Genomic DNA, 20628 nt, shown 5'->3' with positions numbered 1-20628 from the left:
TACTGAAGATGTTTGAAGAACAAGATATAATGTGTTATTGAAACATAAATCTGTCTGAGATGTTCATTTATCATAAACTGTCATCAGACTGACACTTTCTGTGTGTCGGTTTTTGGAGAAATGTAGCAAGCTAAGCTACAGCTACATGGTGAAAGAAGCTTGCCATGTATAAGCATTTATTACACATGTTTTATATTATTATCATTATTATTATTTTTGTAAACAGTCCAGGCTCTGTTTGTATGTTTAGTTGGACTGCTCTGTACTAAAACAATCAGCTTGATCTACATTTGTTTAACCTGTCTGAAAGGGCTGGTCTTTAAATAGTTTCTGTTATTTCCTCTTTGTGTTGCCTTCATTAATCTTTTATTGTGAAGCTCTTTGCGACGTCTGCTCTTGACAAGTGCATATAGATTAACTTTGCTAACTTATTGATTTACTTACTTGCGGAAATTTCAAGCAACTACGTTTGGAAAGCTACAGCAAATCAAGCTCATTCTCCGAAGATGGAGGTAGCTGGGCAACTTATTTAATTGACCTAAAAGAGTGTGTTGAACATATTAGTGATTTAATATGCTGAAATGTTTCTATGACAGCCAATACAATAAAGTACCAGTCCAGAACTGCTGCCCACTAACAGGAGGAGGAAGTTTGACCTTGGACAGTGAAAGAACACTCCGCTGGCTGCGCTTCAACTTAGTTGTGGGAGAAGCTAACCTGCAGGGTCAGAAAGAAGTCCCAGTCTAACCCTGAGCTTTGAGTTGATTTCCCCTCAGGTGGGAAACTCTGAGTTTCAGGTTCCAAAACAGCTGATTTGAGTTAGATCCAATGACTCTGAGTAGCTCTACTCCCGGTTCAGCGCGTGCACCACGACTATAAAAAGCCCACATTAATAGAGCCCGATACTACGATTCACCATGGCAACAGGTGACAAAAAAGAGGTCCTCAACTTTACATCCTTATGTGGACATTGAGCGAGTATGAACATGTAAAAGTAACACTGCTGCATCGGCAAAGGAGAGGGAAGTGGTGTGGGAGAAAATTGCAGCTCGAGTCAGCGTATTAGTCTCAATAGTCGATAAATTTAATATATAGGCTATTTAATCAAACTTTTAATATCACAGGTAAAAACTTGGTATGGTGTTGAAACTCAAATTTGTTTTCATATAGTAGCAATCCAGCGGGAGAAAAGCAGACTTTGAAGCAGCTCAAATAAAAACTAGTCTCATAGTGCTACCTTACTTGAATCATATTTGACACATAAAAGTAAATATAATTGCGTATCTGTTTCAGTGTGCATAAGCTTTATCCCCAAACTAATGTTGGTTTCACACACATAAATGTCTTCTCACCTATATCTTGTTTAGTTCATTCATTTGGCCATAAATTAACACCTCCTGATGTGAATGTAACTCCCTGCAGAGTAATGCAGCCTCTTCTTGAGGCTCCTTGACTAGACTCAGTTACCATAGTAACAGGAACGGAGCTAAAGTTCCCTCTTTCTCTGATACGAGCTTGAGTTACCCCTCTGTCTCAGGTTTGAGTGAACTCCCTTTCTGAAATGGAAAACCCAGAGTATCCCTCATTTAACAGACTCAGTGTTTGCACTGCTTTCTGAAACAGACCTGTGGACGTTACCACGCTACTTGAGCAATACTGTAAACCAATGAAGCTACTGAAAAGGTATTTGATTCAGAACAGAGTTGCTACCACAATGTTACTGAAAACTAACTGTAACGCTGCTATTTGTAGTGACGTTACTGACCAACACTGATGACCTCTCAAAGGTCTCCATATTTCAAATGAAACCAGAAGGCTTCTGACTCCCAAAAAAATGGCTTAAAGGCTTTATATGAGATTTTTCACACTTAAATGTAATAGAAATCAAGTATATCCTCTGAAAATAACTCTGTGAGTCATGACTGTCTACAATGGGTGTAACACCCGAGTCCCACTGTCTGTGATGTTTTCAGAGTTTTCTGACTCCTATCTTCAGTTTGTTTACATCGCCAGGACGGCCGGCAGACTCCTCCCCTCGCGTATAAAAGTTGTTTAATTGAGGGACTAGAGAAAAGAAGAATAACATACTGTACTCACTGCTTAACTGCGTTTCTAGATCACGGTCATTTCGGGTAAATGTACATGCAGTGTGAAGATACGAGCATAATAAAGATCTCTAGCATTAGCATGCTAACACAACAATGCACCGCGAGTTGTTTTGGTTTCATGCTGGTGCTCAAGGGCGACATCTGCTGGATTAAAAAATTGCATATAAAGCCTTTAATCAGCGGTGTAGGGCTACAGATTCAGAATCTGTCGATAGAGATTAAGTAGCAGTGAACGACTCCATCACAGTTCTGCCAAGCTGAGACATAGCCTGTGGATATTATCACAGTTTGATTCAGTGTTAATTGGCCCAGCTTTGAGTATTAATCTTTCCGCTTTTAATTCACCTCTCTTTAAACAGGCGAGTGCTCTCTCCTCTGTACTCACACGTCCTCTAAATCACTCTCCTCAGTCGAGCGGCTGAGCTTAATATCCTGCCCTGTCAATAGCAGCTGAGAGGAGGGAGACTTTATGTTCCTGGGGTCTCATGACAGCCACTCTGAAATGTCTGCCTGAGGGCAGGAGCTCAAACTCATTCTGCGAGGGGCCAGTCAGGACACTCTTGAATGGTATTGGCTTTCCTCAGAGCCTCTTACACTGTAATTGTGAGAGCTGTATACCTGACTTCCTCCAATGATCTGATTTGTCAGTTTTATAAGGCTCCTAAGATTTTCCTACTGAATAAGTGAAGTTTCCTCACCAGACTTTTATACACAAGGATGCTGTTGTTGTTTTGTCTTTACAAAAGTCACAGCAGCTTTTACTTTGAACTTAAGACTTCCTGTTCCATCTCCTTAAGTCAGTCAGTAAGTCCTAGTTTATTCTAACCATCATAGTACTCTTCTAGTCATAACCAAGAACTCTGAGTTTCCTTAAACATAAGGACACCTGGACCACAGGGGGGAAAATCTGAAAACACTCATGAGTCAGGCTGTCGTGGAATTTATTAACAACTGATCTGTTTTCTGTTGTGATGTCTTGTACAAGGACTTATTGGCCCGATTTTATTGAATTGCTCAACTTATTATTTCACCCAAATGTCCAATTTTTTTCCCTCAGCTTACCGGTAATTATTTAAAACTGAATTGTGAAACTTGTTTTAATAATGACACATGACCAGTGATAAAAGACCAAGTGATAACTTAGACTGTAGTAATTTACTCTAGTTTTATCAATGTATATTAAGTTACACTTTAAATTAAGGTCACAATATTCCCCATTAACTAGTTACTTATTAGCATGCTAATTAGTAGCATTCTAGCTGATAATTAGTCATTACTTTATAAGTAATAATAAAGCATTTATAAGTACCTTTTTCTACATAATGATATTCTATAGCTAACTGGCCATTAATTCCCTCAATACCCTTCTAATGACTGCTTATTGGTAGTCAGTAAGGAAGCTGTTGTTCATGAATTATGATCTTAATATGCTTACTTAGTATTGTCCTTATAAGGTAGAAGTAAGCAAAATCATATTAAGATCTTTATTCATGTAAAGCAACTTACCTTACAATTAAAGGCAGGGTTGGCAATTTTTTTAAACTAGCAGGATTTCGAAAGTAGCATTCTCTCAGTGCTCCATCTACACCCACCCCCTCCCCTCTGTGCTCCCTCAAAAGCCATGCCCCTCAATTACAAGCACAAGCGCTGTTGCTCCAGAAGCGGACCTCAGCTCATCGTTTGCATTGTGAAGAAACTAAGTGGTCTCATGTCTCACAAAGAGGTACACTTTATTATAACACGAAAAAAAACATGACCATTTTTCTACTCACAACATCCAATGACAAACTCACAGTATTAACTCTGTCATCGGTGACGCACTTTGAGTGCGGACTGATGCACGCAAGGGGTAGAGAACGAGCAGGGAGATAGAGAGGCATGATTGGTTCATCAAATTGAGTTTTTAAATGCTTACAACTGCTACAGATGACACATTTGCTTCGTTCCTTTTTCAGAGCACATGAGTTATTAATTTCCTTTAGGACCTAAAGACAAATTTTAACCAAAATCTTAAAAAGTGTATCTGGAGAAAATTACCAACCTTGGCTTTATTAAGCAGTAATTAGGAGGGTATCAAGGGCACTCACTTAGTTAATATCCTGTTAGCTATAGACAGGTCATGTAAAATATGGCAATAATAAACGCTCAACAATGACTGACAAGCAGCCAACATACTACTTTTTATCATGCTGAGAAGCAACTAGTCCATGGTGAATATTGTGACCTTAATTGAAAGAGTTACTGTTTGTTTATTTATTGTATTAAGGATTGAAGAACATGTATCCTTTGTGATCACTTCTTGGAGTCATAATCCATGTATTCTAAAAATCAGGTCATGATTACAGCTTTAATACAAGTTTGAACAAATAATACATTCATAATGATATTAATCATTTGTACATTAAGAAACTGTTCTTTGTATTAGAAGTTTGGATTAGTCAGAGGAAGTGTTGTGTAAATATAAGCTGAAAGTTCTTGTGTAGCGTTATTTTCTAAGCTGCAGTCACACTGCCAACGGGTTGAGCCCAGACTTAGGACAGCAGGGAAAGTCAATTTTTTGCCAGCATCACAGCAGTGTGTAGTTGTCAGGCTTTTGCTTCCTAATCTTAAAGAGCTGCATGAGAGGACAATATTAACTCTGCATGAGTGCTCTGTAGTTATTCTCACTTATAATCTCATGACTGGTTTTGCCATTCTTCTTCTAAAGTAGAAGAGGACCTGTGTTTCTGCCGCCCTATTACAGGCAGCAGCTCCCATGTTTATGATTGTTGCAGGTTCCTGCAAATGTCAGTGCACAGAGATGGACGTTATCCTGATAACACTGTTTTCAGCATGGAACTCGAAACCAGCTCTAACCCATCACACAGGACTGGGTGAAATTTAAATAACTTCTTGGAGACAAAAGATGGAGGCTAATGAAAATATCAGATGCATCGCTTTCACCAGTGACATCTCCCAGTCTGACATGATCAATAGAATCATCCCTCTGAACATATTAATATCACATTGTTTTACAGTCATGGCAATGAAAAGTGGCAGTTTGGTGGGTTATCTCTTTAAGGTATCGATTTTAGCCAAGACTCATCTAGGGCAATAAAGTCATAGTCATTTTGTTTTTGTTTGGTTTCTTGGTGGCTTTTTGCTCTTCTGTTTTTTTTTTGACTGCTGTTCTTCTACCAGGTTATTAAGAACAGAGAAATGTTTATTGTGTTTTCGAGAAACACTATTCCTAACCCTTTCAAGAAGATGAGAGGTTTGAGTTTTTCTATTGAAACAAGGAAGCAACATACATAAAACAGCATCTTTCAATTTATATAATTTGGCACCACATATTTTTAAGTAATTCATAATGCTAAAGTTTTTGCATGTCTGGATGGAAAGAATTGAGTTAAGTACTGAGTGTCTGAGTGTAATAAAAAAGTGATAACTAGAGTGATGCATAGACATGAATTCATTCATTTATGGATATACTCTTAGAATTTATAAATCCTAATGAAGATTGATGAATAAATCAGAAGTCTTGTAGTTCTCTGTCAAACGGGAGTGATTAGCATGAGCTAATCAATTATGTAGGATAAGCTATTTCTAAGCTTAGCACGGGGAAGCTACATTCGTCTTAATTTTGCATATCCTATAAAAAAAACAGAGTAACTCCCTATCTCTTCCTTTAACCGTATGTTTTAGTGTTCAGATGAAGGTCCTCACAGGTTCCTTTGTGTTTGGAATCATTGGCAGGAAACACATTTGGAGAAAGGGCCATTCTTTGTTGTCTTCCTTGGACCGTGTTAAAAACATATTGAGAGACTACAGAGGGTTTTTAGCATCGAGTGTTTTTAATGATCAAAGACGATGCAAACACATTGGGGTTTGTGTATGAACAGAATTAGTAACACTTCTGTGTGTGAGTGTGTAATATCTGTTAGCTGATATGTGTCCTGTGTGCTCTGACAGATGCCATGTTACTGGTGGCAGACAGACTGGAGGGACCATTTAACATCGAAGCTGTTATAGCGCCGGTCGACATCAAGATCTCTGAGGCCATCATGACCATGCAGGACAACAGCATGACAGTGTCAGCCAAGGTAATGCATTTTGAATGAGCTCTATACGTATGCGATGGTATCATTTATAAAAGTAATTTATCTCCCCTTTGAAACGTGTACAATACAGGAGGACTTTAAAGGTTATTTCTATAGAATTTAATCATGTGAATATTATTATAATGATTATTTGCAAAGAAAAGGGGGATAAAGAAATCATACAGAACACATTAAACCTAGAGACAAACAGCTTTAACATTTTAAAGTCCAATTATTTGATACTTTAGCACATCTGTAATGCAGGACTAGCACTCAGTCTTTATCTTTTATCTTCAAATCTTGTATAAAACCATTTAACTGTGTGAAAAGGTGACTTTTTGGAGAAGGTTTATCATGAAAGAGAAGCAACTTATTTCTTTTTAGCCTCATGAGAGTTTAACTTTCTAATCAGTCTTTGGCATAGTATAAAATTAAGGGCAGCACATTTACAATATTATCACATGAAGTCTTTTTTCGACTCTCTTTCTTATTAAAAATCATCTTTATCAGCTCTCTTTGTTCCTCCGATCCTTTGGTGTGTCCTGACATATCTTCATGACAAAGTTACAAAGGTCACTGTGAAGGAGATGTCACATTATTTTACATTTAAGGAGGAACTACGATTTACAACTTCACCTGTCGTCCATGCTTTTGTGCTCCATCCTGGAGCCTGGCTGACAGATTACTCTGTGATTACAATCTTTCCCAACATGCACATTTTGAACAATAAGTCTTTCTCCTATCGCAGAGCCAGAGAGCATTGTGCTTCTATTCCTGCTGTACAGTACCAACCTGTTGAAAATCAGTTTGCGTGATGTTTAGGATAGTGGAATTGTAATCATAGTGAAGAATTGATAAATATTAGAGAAGAGACAGCTTCTTGTCTTCACAGCCATGTAGCACATTAGAGTGCTCCATCACACACCGAGCCAGGGGCCAGCAGACAGCGAGAGAGGAATGCTAATGAGCTGAGCTGTTTGGGCCCTAAGAGCCTGAAGAGACCATGCCATGTGAAAACTATCTGTTCTCACAGTGAATGAACCTCTGTGAACTTAACATCGTATTTGTTATAGATCTTACATTTTTATTTTAGTCTCTATGAACAAGGACACATACTGTAAGTTTGCATTATGGGGAATTATTTTTGACCATATATTTGGAAAATCTTAGTTTTCCTCCATGAAACAGATCTCTTATGTTTAGTGTCTAAGTATAACTCAGCAGTCTAACAGTAAATATTTTTTATTGAATATAGAAATTCTGCAATTGTACGCAAGCTGGAATATCTACCAGAAGGTTCAAAACAAAAGTTTTAACCTATATCCCTGTTCAAAAAAAAAAAAAGTGAGAGAATAAAAGTTTTTCATTTTGAAGCAGCACGGTCAGATTGAAACACAGCTTTCAATTGCATGTGAGTAACAACATATCAGGGGTTATTCGCCACCAATCTGCTACCTCCTGTGAAAGGTGACTCTAGCACTAATAGACAGCCAGGCCAGCGTTATATGTTTTTTTTTCTATCACGAATCACAGACCAGATATCATGCTGTGAGCAAATTGACACAGGCTTTTCAAGGGAGAACTGTCAGTGGTGTAGGCCGAACACAACTTCTGTGGAATCAAATTGGATGTGTATTATACAAAGAAATAAAGGTACATACCACCCTGGTACATTAAAGAAAAACATGCCGCTTTGGCTTGTTGATAATTAGGTTTTAACTAGCTCACACCTCATATGCTTATTATGAGACACTGATGTATCCTGTTTCACTTTTCCCTTGTGCCTTCTCCACCCTCCATGGCTATTGGATCTCCCTCTGTATTATTCTAGGTTTTTCAAGGGTGTGGTCAGCCAAAGCCATCAGGAATAGGCAGGTCTGCACGCGGCATCTCAGACGTGTTCAGTGCTCGATTCAGACCCTTCACCCCTGAAGAGAGACCAACTACAGCAGCTGGAACAAGCCTGGATAGACTGGTATGTACAGTACAGACAAGGAGAGATTCATTGTATAATGTTATGTGGATATGCAGTGAATATAATGTAGAAAAGGCATTCAAGGATAGGTTATTAAAGAGAGAGAACTGATGGCTATCTTAGGGCAAATCTTCTGTATGAGACATTCAATGCTTTCCCAAAATAAAAAGTCTTATTTTGGGGATTTCACTGTGAAGACTAATTGAGGCTAAAACATCTTATTAATGAGGGTTTCATGGGAAAAAAATCTATATTCTGCCAGTACATGAGGCTAAACACACTTCCGTTCCCAGCTAAACTGATTTTCAGACCCGCACAGAACATTATTTTGAAATATTATTGCGGAGGCAGACTTGGTGAAGACATACTGAGCTCAAGGCCAACTTACCAGGGCTCAAGTCCAAAGACCGGGAGAAAAAAAAGGGGGACCCTCAAGGATTCCAAGAAAAATATTTGTACATCCCCATCATGCAGACCTTGTAGACCCCACACCAAACTCTACTCAGAGTTAAAATATTTCATGCAAGGGGTCACAGAGATGTCAGAAGTGCAGATATTTTTCAGCACATTTTCTGAGGATATATTAATCAGTGTCTATCGCTGCAGGAAAATCACACAAAAAAATGAACTCTGCCTTTTCCCAGATTAAGTGCTACTCTGAGAATCTGTCTTGAAGAGGGTAAAATAGATCCAACATCCACCCACCACACTTCAAGAGGATGAAAAATCCTTAAGACATTAATTGAGGCTATAAAAAGATCCATTGTAGCACCTCACGCCACTATAACACGGTGTAGGAGGCTGTCTGTGTCAAGCTCCAGTATATGAAAACTCTGAGCCCCTCCATTTCACAAAACTTCCAAAAACCCGCAGCTCGGATCAGTAAATCCAAACAGCCTGCCACTGCATCTTAATTACTTTGTTACATGTGGCCATGATGCCTCTCTGTGATGACAACGGCTAAATAAGCCAAGCTGTCTTGTTGTCATGCATTTGGATGAAAAACGGGTAATTAAAACAGACTTCAGAATGAGCAGAGATTATTAGTTTTATACTATTTAATGTATTGAAATAGTAACACACATTTTACAATGGCCCCTTTAACAGAATGTGTTTAGATGTGCAACTAAAGTGTTATAACTGAATTTGCATTTCAGTGTGATAACAACTTCAATGTGCTTGGCCAAGGATATAATTGTATTATTAAATCATGTTTTTTATGTCACCAAATTGTCCTTTGACCAATCCATTTAACAAATGCTTGTGTAATCCTCTGTCCAATTGGTAAATCCATTCATTAAATGCATTATTATTCTCTGGAATAAAAGGCACAATCTTCTGCTGTTGGAATTGTTTGACAGGATTATAATGGGAAAGATGCAGGAGCAGAGAAGCAGGCTTTGTTGTGCACTGTGTCTTCATAAGTAGTCTAATCTTCCTGGCTGTGATTGTTAGAAATTAACTTGTTAAATCAGTACAGCTTTTGTTTCATGGCCAGATTTTTTTTTTTCTAAATGTCATTCTTAAAATTCAGCATATCCTCGGTATACATGCAGACTTTGTTTTTAAAAGTTATCTAGATGAACCTCTTTGTTTCTTAGCACACTCACAGACAAAGAGTGTGAGAGGGTGGACAAATTACTAAAAGGCAGAAGCACATTTGCAGGAAATCCACAGGTCCTGATTAATAATTCATGTTTGCAAGCTCTCAGACCTGCCTCTTGTAAAAGAACAAATCTTCTAAGAAAAATGGGTTGGGTTGCTCAGGGTAAGACTTACTCATCTTACTCTGTCGCTTCATTTCGTTGTGTAAATGTAAGAAGCAGTTACACTGGAACATATCAGTGCTACACACTGAGTCTCTGAGGGGCCGTAAACTGTTAATTTTTCCAAGAACAGTTGATTGCATCAAATGAAACAAGTGTTCTTATTCGACCCCTTTTGACTCATTCTGAGTATAATACTGCTGTTTACAGGCCTACGTCATTGCTTTGATTATATCAGATGGCAGCAGATTTCAAACTAAGTGGGAAAATAAATTATGAATAAAAAAACGTTGGGGTGCTAAATGTCACAGTGAGATGAGTCTGCTGGTGGATGGATTATTTCTGCAGCACCATTTATCATTTAACTTTTTTGCTGTACTCACTAATAGACATTCTTTTGCCCATATTCTCTGTCTCACTCTGTTTCTCTGATGTCCAATTAAATCTCTTTCTTCTTCAATTCTCTGCTGCTCCCAGAGGGCTGTGTGGAGGACAATGCAACACAGTGTAAGCATTTCATTCCTCCTCTTACTTGCACCAACTCATCTGTCTTGTGGTGTTTTAATCAAGCTGCCCATACAGCTCCGCTTCTTTACATTATTCAAAGTTGAAATTGATTGCTTGTTTGTGACATGGCTGTGTTTCTTTTCTTTCTTGAATTATTATACTTGTTGGTGTATTTGTGAACTAAGTTGCTGGGGTGGATATTTTAAACAGTTTTTCCATGGTTGACTTTCTTGAACATAATTAGACTGGCAGCATGTTGGGTCTGGTGTTAAAGAAATGTTGTTGTAAATTCCTCTTGGTTTTTAAATTTCTCTTCCTGCAGGGTTTCCCCCACCATTCAATGATATTTAGCTCTGCTTCTCTTAAGTCTTAAAACCTTTTATCAAAGGTGTGATCTGCATGTTTTTGCATATTAACCCTGTGATATCCTAGACAAGTGTCCAAGGTGTGTCTTTGACTTTGTCCTAGTGCATGCTGGGATCCTGTTGTGCACCAGCTGTTGCATTGTATAGAGATAAAACAGAGCACGCTCTCTTTCTTTTGCTGCTGAATGTTTCTGATTCCACCGACAGGTTTAGATGATGGGCACGTTTTCTGACCTAGATTTCTGACCTAGTTTTTGCTTAGATGAATGTCTTGGAGTTTTAATCAAATATTTAACTCTGTGGGGTGCATTGGTAGTCTAGCAGTTAGTACGCACCCCATGTACAGAGGCTTAAGTCCTTCTTAGTGTACAGCCAGGGTTCAAATCCAACCTGTGGCTCTTTTCCCGAGTGCTGTTCTCCATTCGCTCTCTTTTTCTCCAGTTTCAGACTCTATCCTAAAGATAAAGATAAACTTTATTGATCCCCCATGGGGGAAATTTGTGCATTACAGCAGCTAGAGAAAACAGGGGACGGGAATATAATTATTAAAAATAAAAATAGAAGTTAAAATCAATAGTGCAGGATATAGTGCAGTTTATTTAAATGAAACTTTCTGAATACGACTGTATATAAACTACAACTTCATATCCAATGATGTAGTATAAGCTGTTTAATATTGTGTATTTATTTTAAAGTTTGGCTTAAAATGCTTTTGTTGAACTACTTGAAGCCTTCTCCAGAGTCCTATATGATCCAAGACATCAGCACTGACCAAGTCAAAGGCATATTTAGAGGTGTTGTAATCTTCTAAAGAACCACAGTTTCAAAAAAATCTTAAATTTATAACAAAACATCTTATCACAATAAGAAAGGATTTCAATATTTTCTTACAACCCTGTACATAGGAAAACATTATTTTCTTTATAGTGTATTGCCTTGTGAAAAATGGTACAGGTCAGGTACCTGGTACAGGTCTGGTTGTTTTAGTGATATTTATTAGTTTTTTCCTAAAATGACTTGCAGCAAGAAAGCAGCTATTTGTGTAATAAGTGACCTTGTTGATTCGTCAGAGATCACCTTAATTATAAAATCATTGGCCTCAGGTTAAGGAGGGTTAAGTCAATACAACAATTGAGAGTCATGAATAGAGATCCAAGTTATTTTTAGCCTTTTTAACCCATTTTGTTTTAGTCTTGGTCTGCTTTTTAATGATCTAACACCTCGGCCTGTCATCAGTCTGTATCTCAGATTAGAGTGCTTACAGTACATACTGTCTAATCTTCTTTGTTATTCAGCTCACTGCTAAACCATAGAAAGCTGAAAGAGGTCGGTCTCTGGTGGGTTTATTAAGTCCTCTATAGCTGACTTGTGTAATCGCTTCTGTTCACTTCATGTGGACAAGATAACATTGTGAATACAAATACTTTTGCTGTATTAAGACTCAAAAAAACTACTCAACCTCTGTATACTTTGATTTATGAGGGTCTGTTTATTTTCTTTGTTTGTAATTCTTCATCTAATGGAGACTAGTTGACCATCACCCATACAACTGAACCCTATTTGACTGCCTGGTCCTGTTTAATATATATTAATGGTAAAGCCCTACAGTTTTTACAGTTGAATCTGTCTTTCTGTGGTGCAGATTCATTGCAGAGACTAAATGACCTTTTCCTTCTAATTCAGAGGAAATCTTTTCTTAGAATAATAGAGAATTGTCCCTTGTCCGTTTCCATAGCACCATCCACAAAAGGCATCCCTGCTAGAAAATCAAAGAGATTTAGCTTTATTTCTTTGATAATTTGTGTGCATAAATCATAGTGTTTTCTTACATACTTACTTGTTGACAATTAAATGGAAACCAATGGTGAGCCATGGTTAACCCTAACCCCAGTCATTAATATACTCTGAATGTTATCAATGACTGTTTAAGAGATTGACCTCGATTAGATTGTAGTGTGTAGTGGTTTGATACAATATTTATCCATAGTGGCAGGGCTCTAGGATATATATTAATGATCCAATGGTCCAACACTATTAAACGGACTGGACTGGACTATCTCGTGGATTGAAAATATTTTGCATGGTTTGGTGATTCCCTGACTTTTTCTAGGTTTTAATTTTACTTTTTTTTTTCACAAGAGGTTTTGAAGGTTCCCTTGTCTTTCATCTGAGACCATCATGTGCTTAAAAAAAATGTTCTCCAATATTTAAGTGAGATAGCATTTGTAAAACTAAAGATATAGGATATTATGTTAAGTTCTCATAACTTAATGTTAAACTTAACAATATACCTCTTCACTATTACTTGTGAGTGTTAAGATTAAAGTATTGTTTTGTTCTACTACAGAACATAACCCTTAATATGAAGTCACTTGGTTATTCGCTGAAGACAACTTATAGTGTTTAACACACACTGTTGTTTGCAACATTTCCACCACCATGTGTTTCACATTCACATTTAATTTCCAAGGGCGTTGAGAAAGGGTCCATAACATGGGTGTAAAACAAAATTTATATTCTTCATTTATTTTGCCAGTGATAAGCAGATGTCTGATGACACAATTCTGACAGAAATGACTTTGTTCTCTGTCGGCTTAATTCAACATTGCTCAAAGGACATTACCGTCAGTTTCCCCATTACGCAAATGCTTGCAGAAAAATGTGACGGATGCCCTGAGGGAACTCCATCACTGATTTATTTGACCAATTTCTAAGTATTTTGAGCCTCTCTAATGGGGTTGTTTGTTGTTGAACACAGTTGAAATGGGGATGCAGTTGGAGAGAAAGTAAATCAGTCATTAGCAGTGGCCAGGCCTTTCTCCACGCTCCATTTCACATTGTTTAGCAGCATGCCAGGACCAGGGAACTATCTGGCAAAGATTATTTTCTACTGGAGGAAATAGTGTAAAAGAAATGATCTGGGTTTTATTTCTTCAATCAATCAATGTATGTATGTAATTCAATTTTGAAAGGCACCACATATCTATACTTTAGTGTCCATTTGTTATTGAGGCCACACTATACAGAGAGGACTAAAGGGTTTTATGGAGATTTAGGGGAACACACTGTGAATTTCAATGCATGGAAACAAACCCGGAGCTGAGCATTCCTCAGTCTCTGAAAGGGGCTAGAATCACTATTCCCCCATGAAAAGCTTGTTCTTGCCAGAGAATCAGTCACTGAGAAATCACTCCGCCCAGTGCCATTGCAGACACATCTGCCAGTAATGACCAATGGCAACATAGCCAAACTGGTGAAATCCATGAGTCATGCAGTAAAATGTATCCAGTTATACTTCGAATGGAATGCTGCCATGTTCTGCAGAGCTCTTCTCCGCAGTGTTTCTAGTTAATCGCCTCGATTTCTGTGCAGATCAGCAGGCAAAAAGAAGAACAAGTGTTAAGACCAGTTAATCGCACTGGCAGGCTAATTCTGTATACTGGGCATGCTGAGCTAATGTTTTAGCAGCAGTAAGAACCACAGGGTGTGAGTGCTGTTGGGGTTTTTAAACTCTGTTTTACTTTGTGCTGACAAAGATCTTGAGAAGCATAAGTTTATACTTTGTCGTATCAGAGTTTGACTACATCTGTTGGTTATTGAAAGAGTTCAGACTTTACTATCTGTGGCTGCGCTTTGGTTTGATGACAGTAAAGAAAACAAAGTAGCACCATAAAGTATTGAACTGCAAACATGTATACTTTCCTTAACCCCTATGTTACCCCTCCCCATGGGTCTTTCTCTGAATTCCATTAAAACCAGCACGATATCTCTTAACATTGATTTTCAAAGCAGAACAGGATATACTTGAATTATTAAGTCAGTTCTGCAGAGCATCTTCAGTGTTTCAGACACGTGGTGTCATTTGTTCCTAGTAATGTCTAACTGGATGATACTTGCTATGAATAGTACAAATGCCAAATCCCATACAGCAGGATACAATTTCAAAAAGCAGTCAAATTGATCATAAAACACCTTGAGGTATTTTTGATTTTATACAGACGATTTTTTGAATCGTGATTTGACTTATGCAATTAACAAATGGTATTCCTGGAAACTCTGACCAAAGCTGTAGATGATACAGAGCGGTCTCTTTTTCCAATTTGTCAAAAGGGATGAAAGATCTTGTATTGGTCAGTTTACTTGTTTTTCTGCATATTAACTCTAGACTAGACCATATGATCAGATATGGAAATGACTCTTCAGTGTAAATTAGATTTAAAAATTATGCTGAGAGCCTGAAACAAGCATTTTTTTCCCTGTGCTATTTGAGATTTTTTCACTTGACACCTATTATGATGAGTTTAAATTAATGGGTGGTATGAACTGGGTTGTCTCACCAGTCACCTCCATGGCTTAATAGAGGGCGATGAAACCGTCCATCCAGAGGTGATTCTGTCCGTCAAAAGAGATGGAAAGCTGACAGAGACTGATGTGTAATCAGCCATGTTCGCTCAACAGAGACCTGTCTGTGAAAATGAATTGGGATTAATGGACATGGACAGACACAACAGATCAATTGGGCCACCCTCTAACTCTGCAGTGTTTAAAGGCAACTTCAGCACTGTGCTTATCCATTTACTTCCTCACGGTTTATTTAGAGTAGTTTGAACTTTTACATCTTTTATGTGTCTGTGCTATTCACATGAAACAGTGTTCTTGAAGTGCTTTTCATGCTTGGCTAAGCTAGGGGTGCAGATACAATCTGATGCATCACAAACATTGCACTAAAATATTCCCCTTGGACTTGGTTGTCTTGCAATTTCAATGCTCCAATCTCTCACAAAAACACATAATCAAGAGAAAATTGGAAGGAAAACCAGGTTGCAGTACTTGGTATCAGTGTGGCTGTTCCTGCTGAATAAGAAAAAGAGTGCTAGACACATAATGGGCTGCTTGGGGGATCAGCACAGTATGGCACTCTTACAGAGCTATAGTGTGGTAAATGACAAACCATTTTGATTTTCTGTTGTTTGAAGGTTCCTGCTCCTCTGCTGAGTTTCTTTGGCAAGCTCATGAAGACTTTTGCTGCTCACTCTTCAGGGAACTTGTCTTTATATTTTTTTTACAATTGTATACCAAAGACAAATACAAAGACTTCTGGTCTTTGGTTTCTGACTGACTAGTACCCATTGACTGTGTAAAACATTACCCAATGAACATAGTTTTTGTGATGTCACCCGTTGGTCTCTGAAGAGGCATTTTGAAGCTGAGCAATGACAGGTACCATAATGGAAATGCGGACTCTACCTAACTTTCAGTCACTGTTGTAAAAGACAAAGAGTTAGCGTTGAGGTCGGCATTTAGCCTCCTGGCAAACAATTACAAGGCACCCGCCTCACAGTCAATCATTCACGCCAATTATCATGCAAATGTATGCAAAAGCCTTAATATACTTAATATAGTGAAAACCAATGCATTAAGAAAACTTCAAACCACTGTATAGTTTTTACCAATAGAGAAATAAGCTATTTCAAACCAAAACCATTTTTGTATCAGGCTGTGAACATGTTGGTTTCTACAGTAAAAATTGGTATTTTAACATTAGCCCTATTGGGGATTTCATGGCTTTTAGAGCCATTTTTAATCTTGCGCGAGAAGAACTGCACTTTTTTTACACTTCTGCACTTCTTTTTCAATACCCAAGGTTGCCACCTGGTAGTATCATTAACAAATATTTCAGTAGCCTCATCCCTAAACAGGAAAACAGACCAAGTGGAGACCAAATCAATAGAAAACATAAATAGCCATTCTTGGACCCACCCACAATTATCTAATGACAATGTAGCTAGTCTCAATATACACACATTTGCTTGTAAGTGCAGCTAACAAACAGCTTAGTTTTTTTTTTCTAAACCCCATCTCCTTTCTTGCCTTTAAGTTGCTTGTTGTACTGTCACTAATTGTTGGCTACACCTTTAGTCACCTTAACTTATCACAAAAAGTTGGGCTGTATCTTCATCAAACGATAACCAATGGGATCCAAGAATGTGAAAGCTGTTATAAATCACCTGTCTGACTGTAGCTATCAAGCCTGAAATTGGGAGGTTTGTGCAATATCATTTTCCAACCAATTACATGACACTGTTATGTAGATGTGAGTAAAGGTTACCTGGAAAAATGCCATTATTATCCAGGCCAGTGCCCCAAAAAGAAAAATTAATAAACCTGAACCTAATTGTATGTTTGTGAGATAAACAAAACGACACAGATCATTTTCTATTTCCAAGCAATAATTAAAGACAGTTCAACACTTCCTAACTCACACCAGTATTTACCCACTTATATAGCACACAGTCTAGGAACCCTATTATCTTTTCCTGCAGTGTAAAAGAGAGTCATTTCCCATCTCAAGCTAAATTCCAAACTGGTCCACCAAACCTGGCTGCTTCCCCTCTGAGCAGCTTGTCAGTCGACGCTGCCAGAAAGCCGCAGCATGTCCTGGAATCTGCCTCAGCTTCTGCCTCACTGCTCATCAGCAAGCTTTTTAGCCCTCTCCTGTTACCCCTGACACGGTGTGGTTAGCGCTCCTGCCTAAAGGTGGACGTGTTTGCTGTGCTTTAACACAGCTGAGACTTTGTGAGCTAAACTCATCTATGCAGGCAGGCAGGCGAACTGAAATAAACCACAGTGTGTCCAAGGAAATCCTATTTAGTGCATTATTCAAAGCACGGAATCACAAAATGCAGGGCCATTGTGTGTGAAGTGAGCTAACCCAATTGCTATGAGAACCGGCCGTTTTGTACTGCTTCCCTTTGGTGATTTTCTTACTTTTTTTAAACAAGTCTTTTCCTCTCTTTATGTCATTTGAATCCCCCTGTGCAGAGAGTCTAGTTCAAAACGCAATACCTTTAAGTGGTTCCAGTGGGCGTCCATTTGAACTAGAAACTGGAGAATCCTACAATTTAACCTTATATATTTATAAAGGTTAAATGACCATAATGTATACTTAAGTTTGGTCAGAGCCTTATTTTTTTTACAGTGTGTCCTGCAATTAACTGATATTTCTATATGCCAAGTCGTACAAAGAATACTTTTCTGCATGTGGTGACACAGTTTTAATTCCCATGCTAAGACAGTATCCCTGTGGTTCTTTTGGATAGTAGTTCCAGTTTGGCTTGATTTACATAAGAGATGTTCTTCATGCAACGTTTCTGTGTGAGAGCTGGATGGTATCAAGTAACTACGATATTGACAGGAACAAATTATCCTCGATTCCCTTGTTTTTGCACCTATGATTAGCCCAAGGTCAATCAATACTGATGCCATCCCCAATGTTAATTATTCATCAATTTCCATTTCTGCTTATTGCTGTTGTGCTGATGAAGAGGTCTGAGCATTTTCCAGTATGCACTGGACATTTCACCAGTCAATTTATGGCCTTACACCCCAACACATTTGCATTTTTGACATTTACAGTCTCCTGACTCAAGAGTTCAATGAAAAATCGATACAAATGTGGCTCTGAATATTTGTATTATTATTATGTATTAAGGGTCTGCGGTTCAATATGTGTGTGTAAGGCCTATACAGATTACTTTTCTTTCATACTTATGAGTCCAGATGTCAATGCATATATTAATAATGATACTTTGCTGAATTTTTTAAAAGTGTGACCACCTGATTGAAAAAGTTGCTTCAGGAACTTTTACCTCACAGAGAAGCATCTGTTTATAAAGCCTTTTTCCCTAAACGGCATGTTTACCCTTGGGATGGGACACAAAACCAGCTGTGTATGAAACTTCCATCTGTGCTTACATTAGTCAGGTCATGGTTTGTTTAGCAAGAATGTGCTGCACTAAACCTGCTCGGTACTGATCATTGGTGGTACACTTTTACTGAGTTATTATATCCTCGAGAAAAATAAACATGATGCATCAAAGACAAATTGAATATGTATAGAAACGTTGCTAGCGTTCTCTGCAGATGAAGATCAACTTTGATTTTTCTTTTTAACATTAACAGATGCCTCGTAAAAAGCCAGAAAGGTATGACTAATTTCTATCGAGCAGTCATAGAAAGCGTGCTGACCTTCTCTATCCTGTCCTGGTACGGTAACACGACCAGCCAGGGTAAACAACAGCTAGAGAAAGTAGTGCGCAGAGCCTCCAAGATCATTGGCTGCAGTCTGCCTACCATAGCCTCACACTATAACACCAGAATCATCAGGAAGGCTAGAGACATCACCACTGACCCCTCCCACCCAGCATATCACCTCTTGCCATCAGGGAAGAGGTAAAGAAGCATCACCAGTAGAACATCACGCTTCAGAGATATCACCATCCTCCAAGCCATTAGGCACTTAAATATGGCTTAATATTTAAGTGCGCCCCCCCCCTCCCTGCACTATGGAATGCCCCCCTACACTAGGGACATCCATTTGCCATTTGCACTATGAACTGTTCTTCTGCATTCTGGCTTGTGACTCCTGCACCAAGCACTTTATGGACTGGTTACACAACATGTTTACACATCCTTATGTATTGTGCATTATGTGTTTCATTGTGAGGCATATGTGAGCACACAAATTCCTATCAACTGTATTGTTGAAATGGCTATTAATAAACTTGAACTTTTAGTAGGAGAACCTTTTGCAGCTATTTACATTCTGCATATGATCAAAGTGTGGCCCCAAGTTGACTTTTCTCTGTATAAAATGTAAACCTCGGCTTCCTGCTTGTACAATCTGTCATTAGAACCTGTTCTACTGGTACTCAGGTGTTAGAGAGGATGTTGTGTATTTTGTTCGCCTGCAGTCGGGCCATCTTGAGACCTAATGGAGTCAGTATCAAAGTCTTGACCTTCTGTTATCCATCTTTGATTTTCTGCCTGAATAATAGATTATCTTCTGGTTTGGGAGTCCCTCAGCAGAAACATTGTTACAGCCGTACTTTCACATCTTTTAAAGGGACCCCCCCCCCCCCCCCCCCCCCACACACACACACACACACACACACACACACACACTCACACACACACACACACACACACACACACACACACAGACACATACACATACACACACAACTTACTAAAGTGCCTTTTTGATTATTAATATTTCACAGTTTTCGCATCATGTGGGCTAAATGGAACAAATATGAATTTGCTCCATTTAGCCAGATTCACCCAGATGAACAAACTATTGCTTCTTAATTGCTCACTTTGGAGCAAGAACTTGTACTACCATGGGACGTAGAACTAGATAACTCAATTAATTAAGTAAGGTAATGCAAGGCAACTTTATTTGTATAGTTTCAAACGAAGAAAATTCTGAGTACATTGAAAGCAGTGAAACTGTATCTGTTGCTACACTGGAAATGAATTCCTTCGCTCATTCGAGCAGATGAAAATATTAATGCACATAACACATAAAAATGAATGAATGAAAAGTGTTTTATATTTACATGTATAAACCTTTAAAGTTGCTGATTTCCACAGGTTTCCACAGCCTCTCAAAACATTTTTGGAATAAGGTTACAGTTCTGTGATACTAAATGAGTGTTTTTTTACCTTAGTTCATCATTTAATTGTGTGTTAAAGCAAATCCGTCAGTTTTGAGCATTAACCATTTAGAGACTTTATTAATTTGTGTGTTGTCTGAGGCATTTCTTAGAAGTACCAAAAACATATTTATATATGTTTTGACACCGAGATCAACTTAATGATCAAAAAACTTTTTCTTTTAAACTTCACCTATTCTTACACAATGTAAATTGTTGTGTCAAAGAGCATAGTGTACTTGTTAAAAAAAGATCAAAGAAATGGACTGAAAATGAGCACTTAATGGTTGCGGTACACAAACATTTCTTGATCTTAGTTTGAAGCTGAAGC

General features: G+C 38.2%; 1 protein-coding gene across 2 annotated transcripts in view; it reads left to right on the top strand.

The window, feature by feature from the left end:
- gpc6a (glypican 6a) overlaps nucleotides 1–20628 on the top strand; it is a 142109-nt gene that overhangs the window by 103364 nt on the left and 18117 nt on the right. The window contains exons 5-7 of one of the 2 annotated variants that reach the window (XM_061036030.1): nucleotides 6060–6190; nucleotides 8019–8162; nucleotides 10406–10435. In XM_061036030.1, coding sequence (XP_060892013.1) covers nucleotides 6060–6190; nucleotides 8019–8162; nucleotides 10406–10435 — 305 coding nt within the window. The remainder of the gene's footprint in view (nucleotides 1–6059; nucleotides 6191–8018; nucleotides 8163–10405; nucleotides 10436–20628) is intronic. The other variant, XM_061036039.1, reaches the window with a different exon arrangement.

The sequence above is a fragment of the Labrus mixtus genome, chromosome 1 (assembly GCF_963584025.1).
Source record: "Labrus mixtus chromosome 1, fLabMix1.1, whole genome shotgun sequence".
In the NCBI taxonomy this organism is placed as follows: Eukaryota; Metazoa; Chordata; class Actinopteri; order Labriformes; family Labridae; genus Labrus; species Labrus mixtus.
This window is presented reverse-complemented; position numbering and strand designations above follow the sequence as displayed.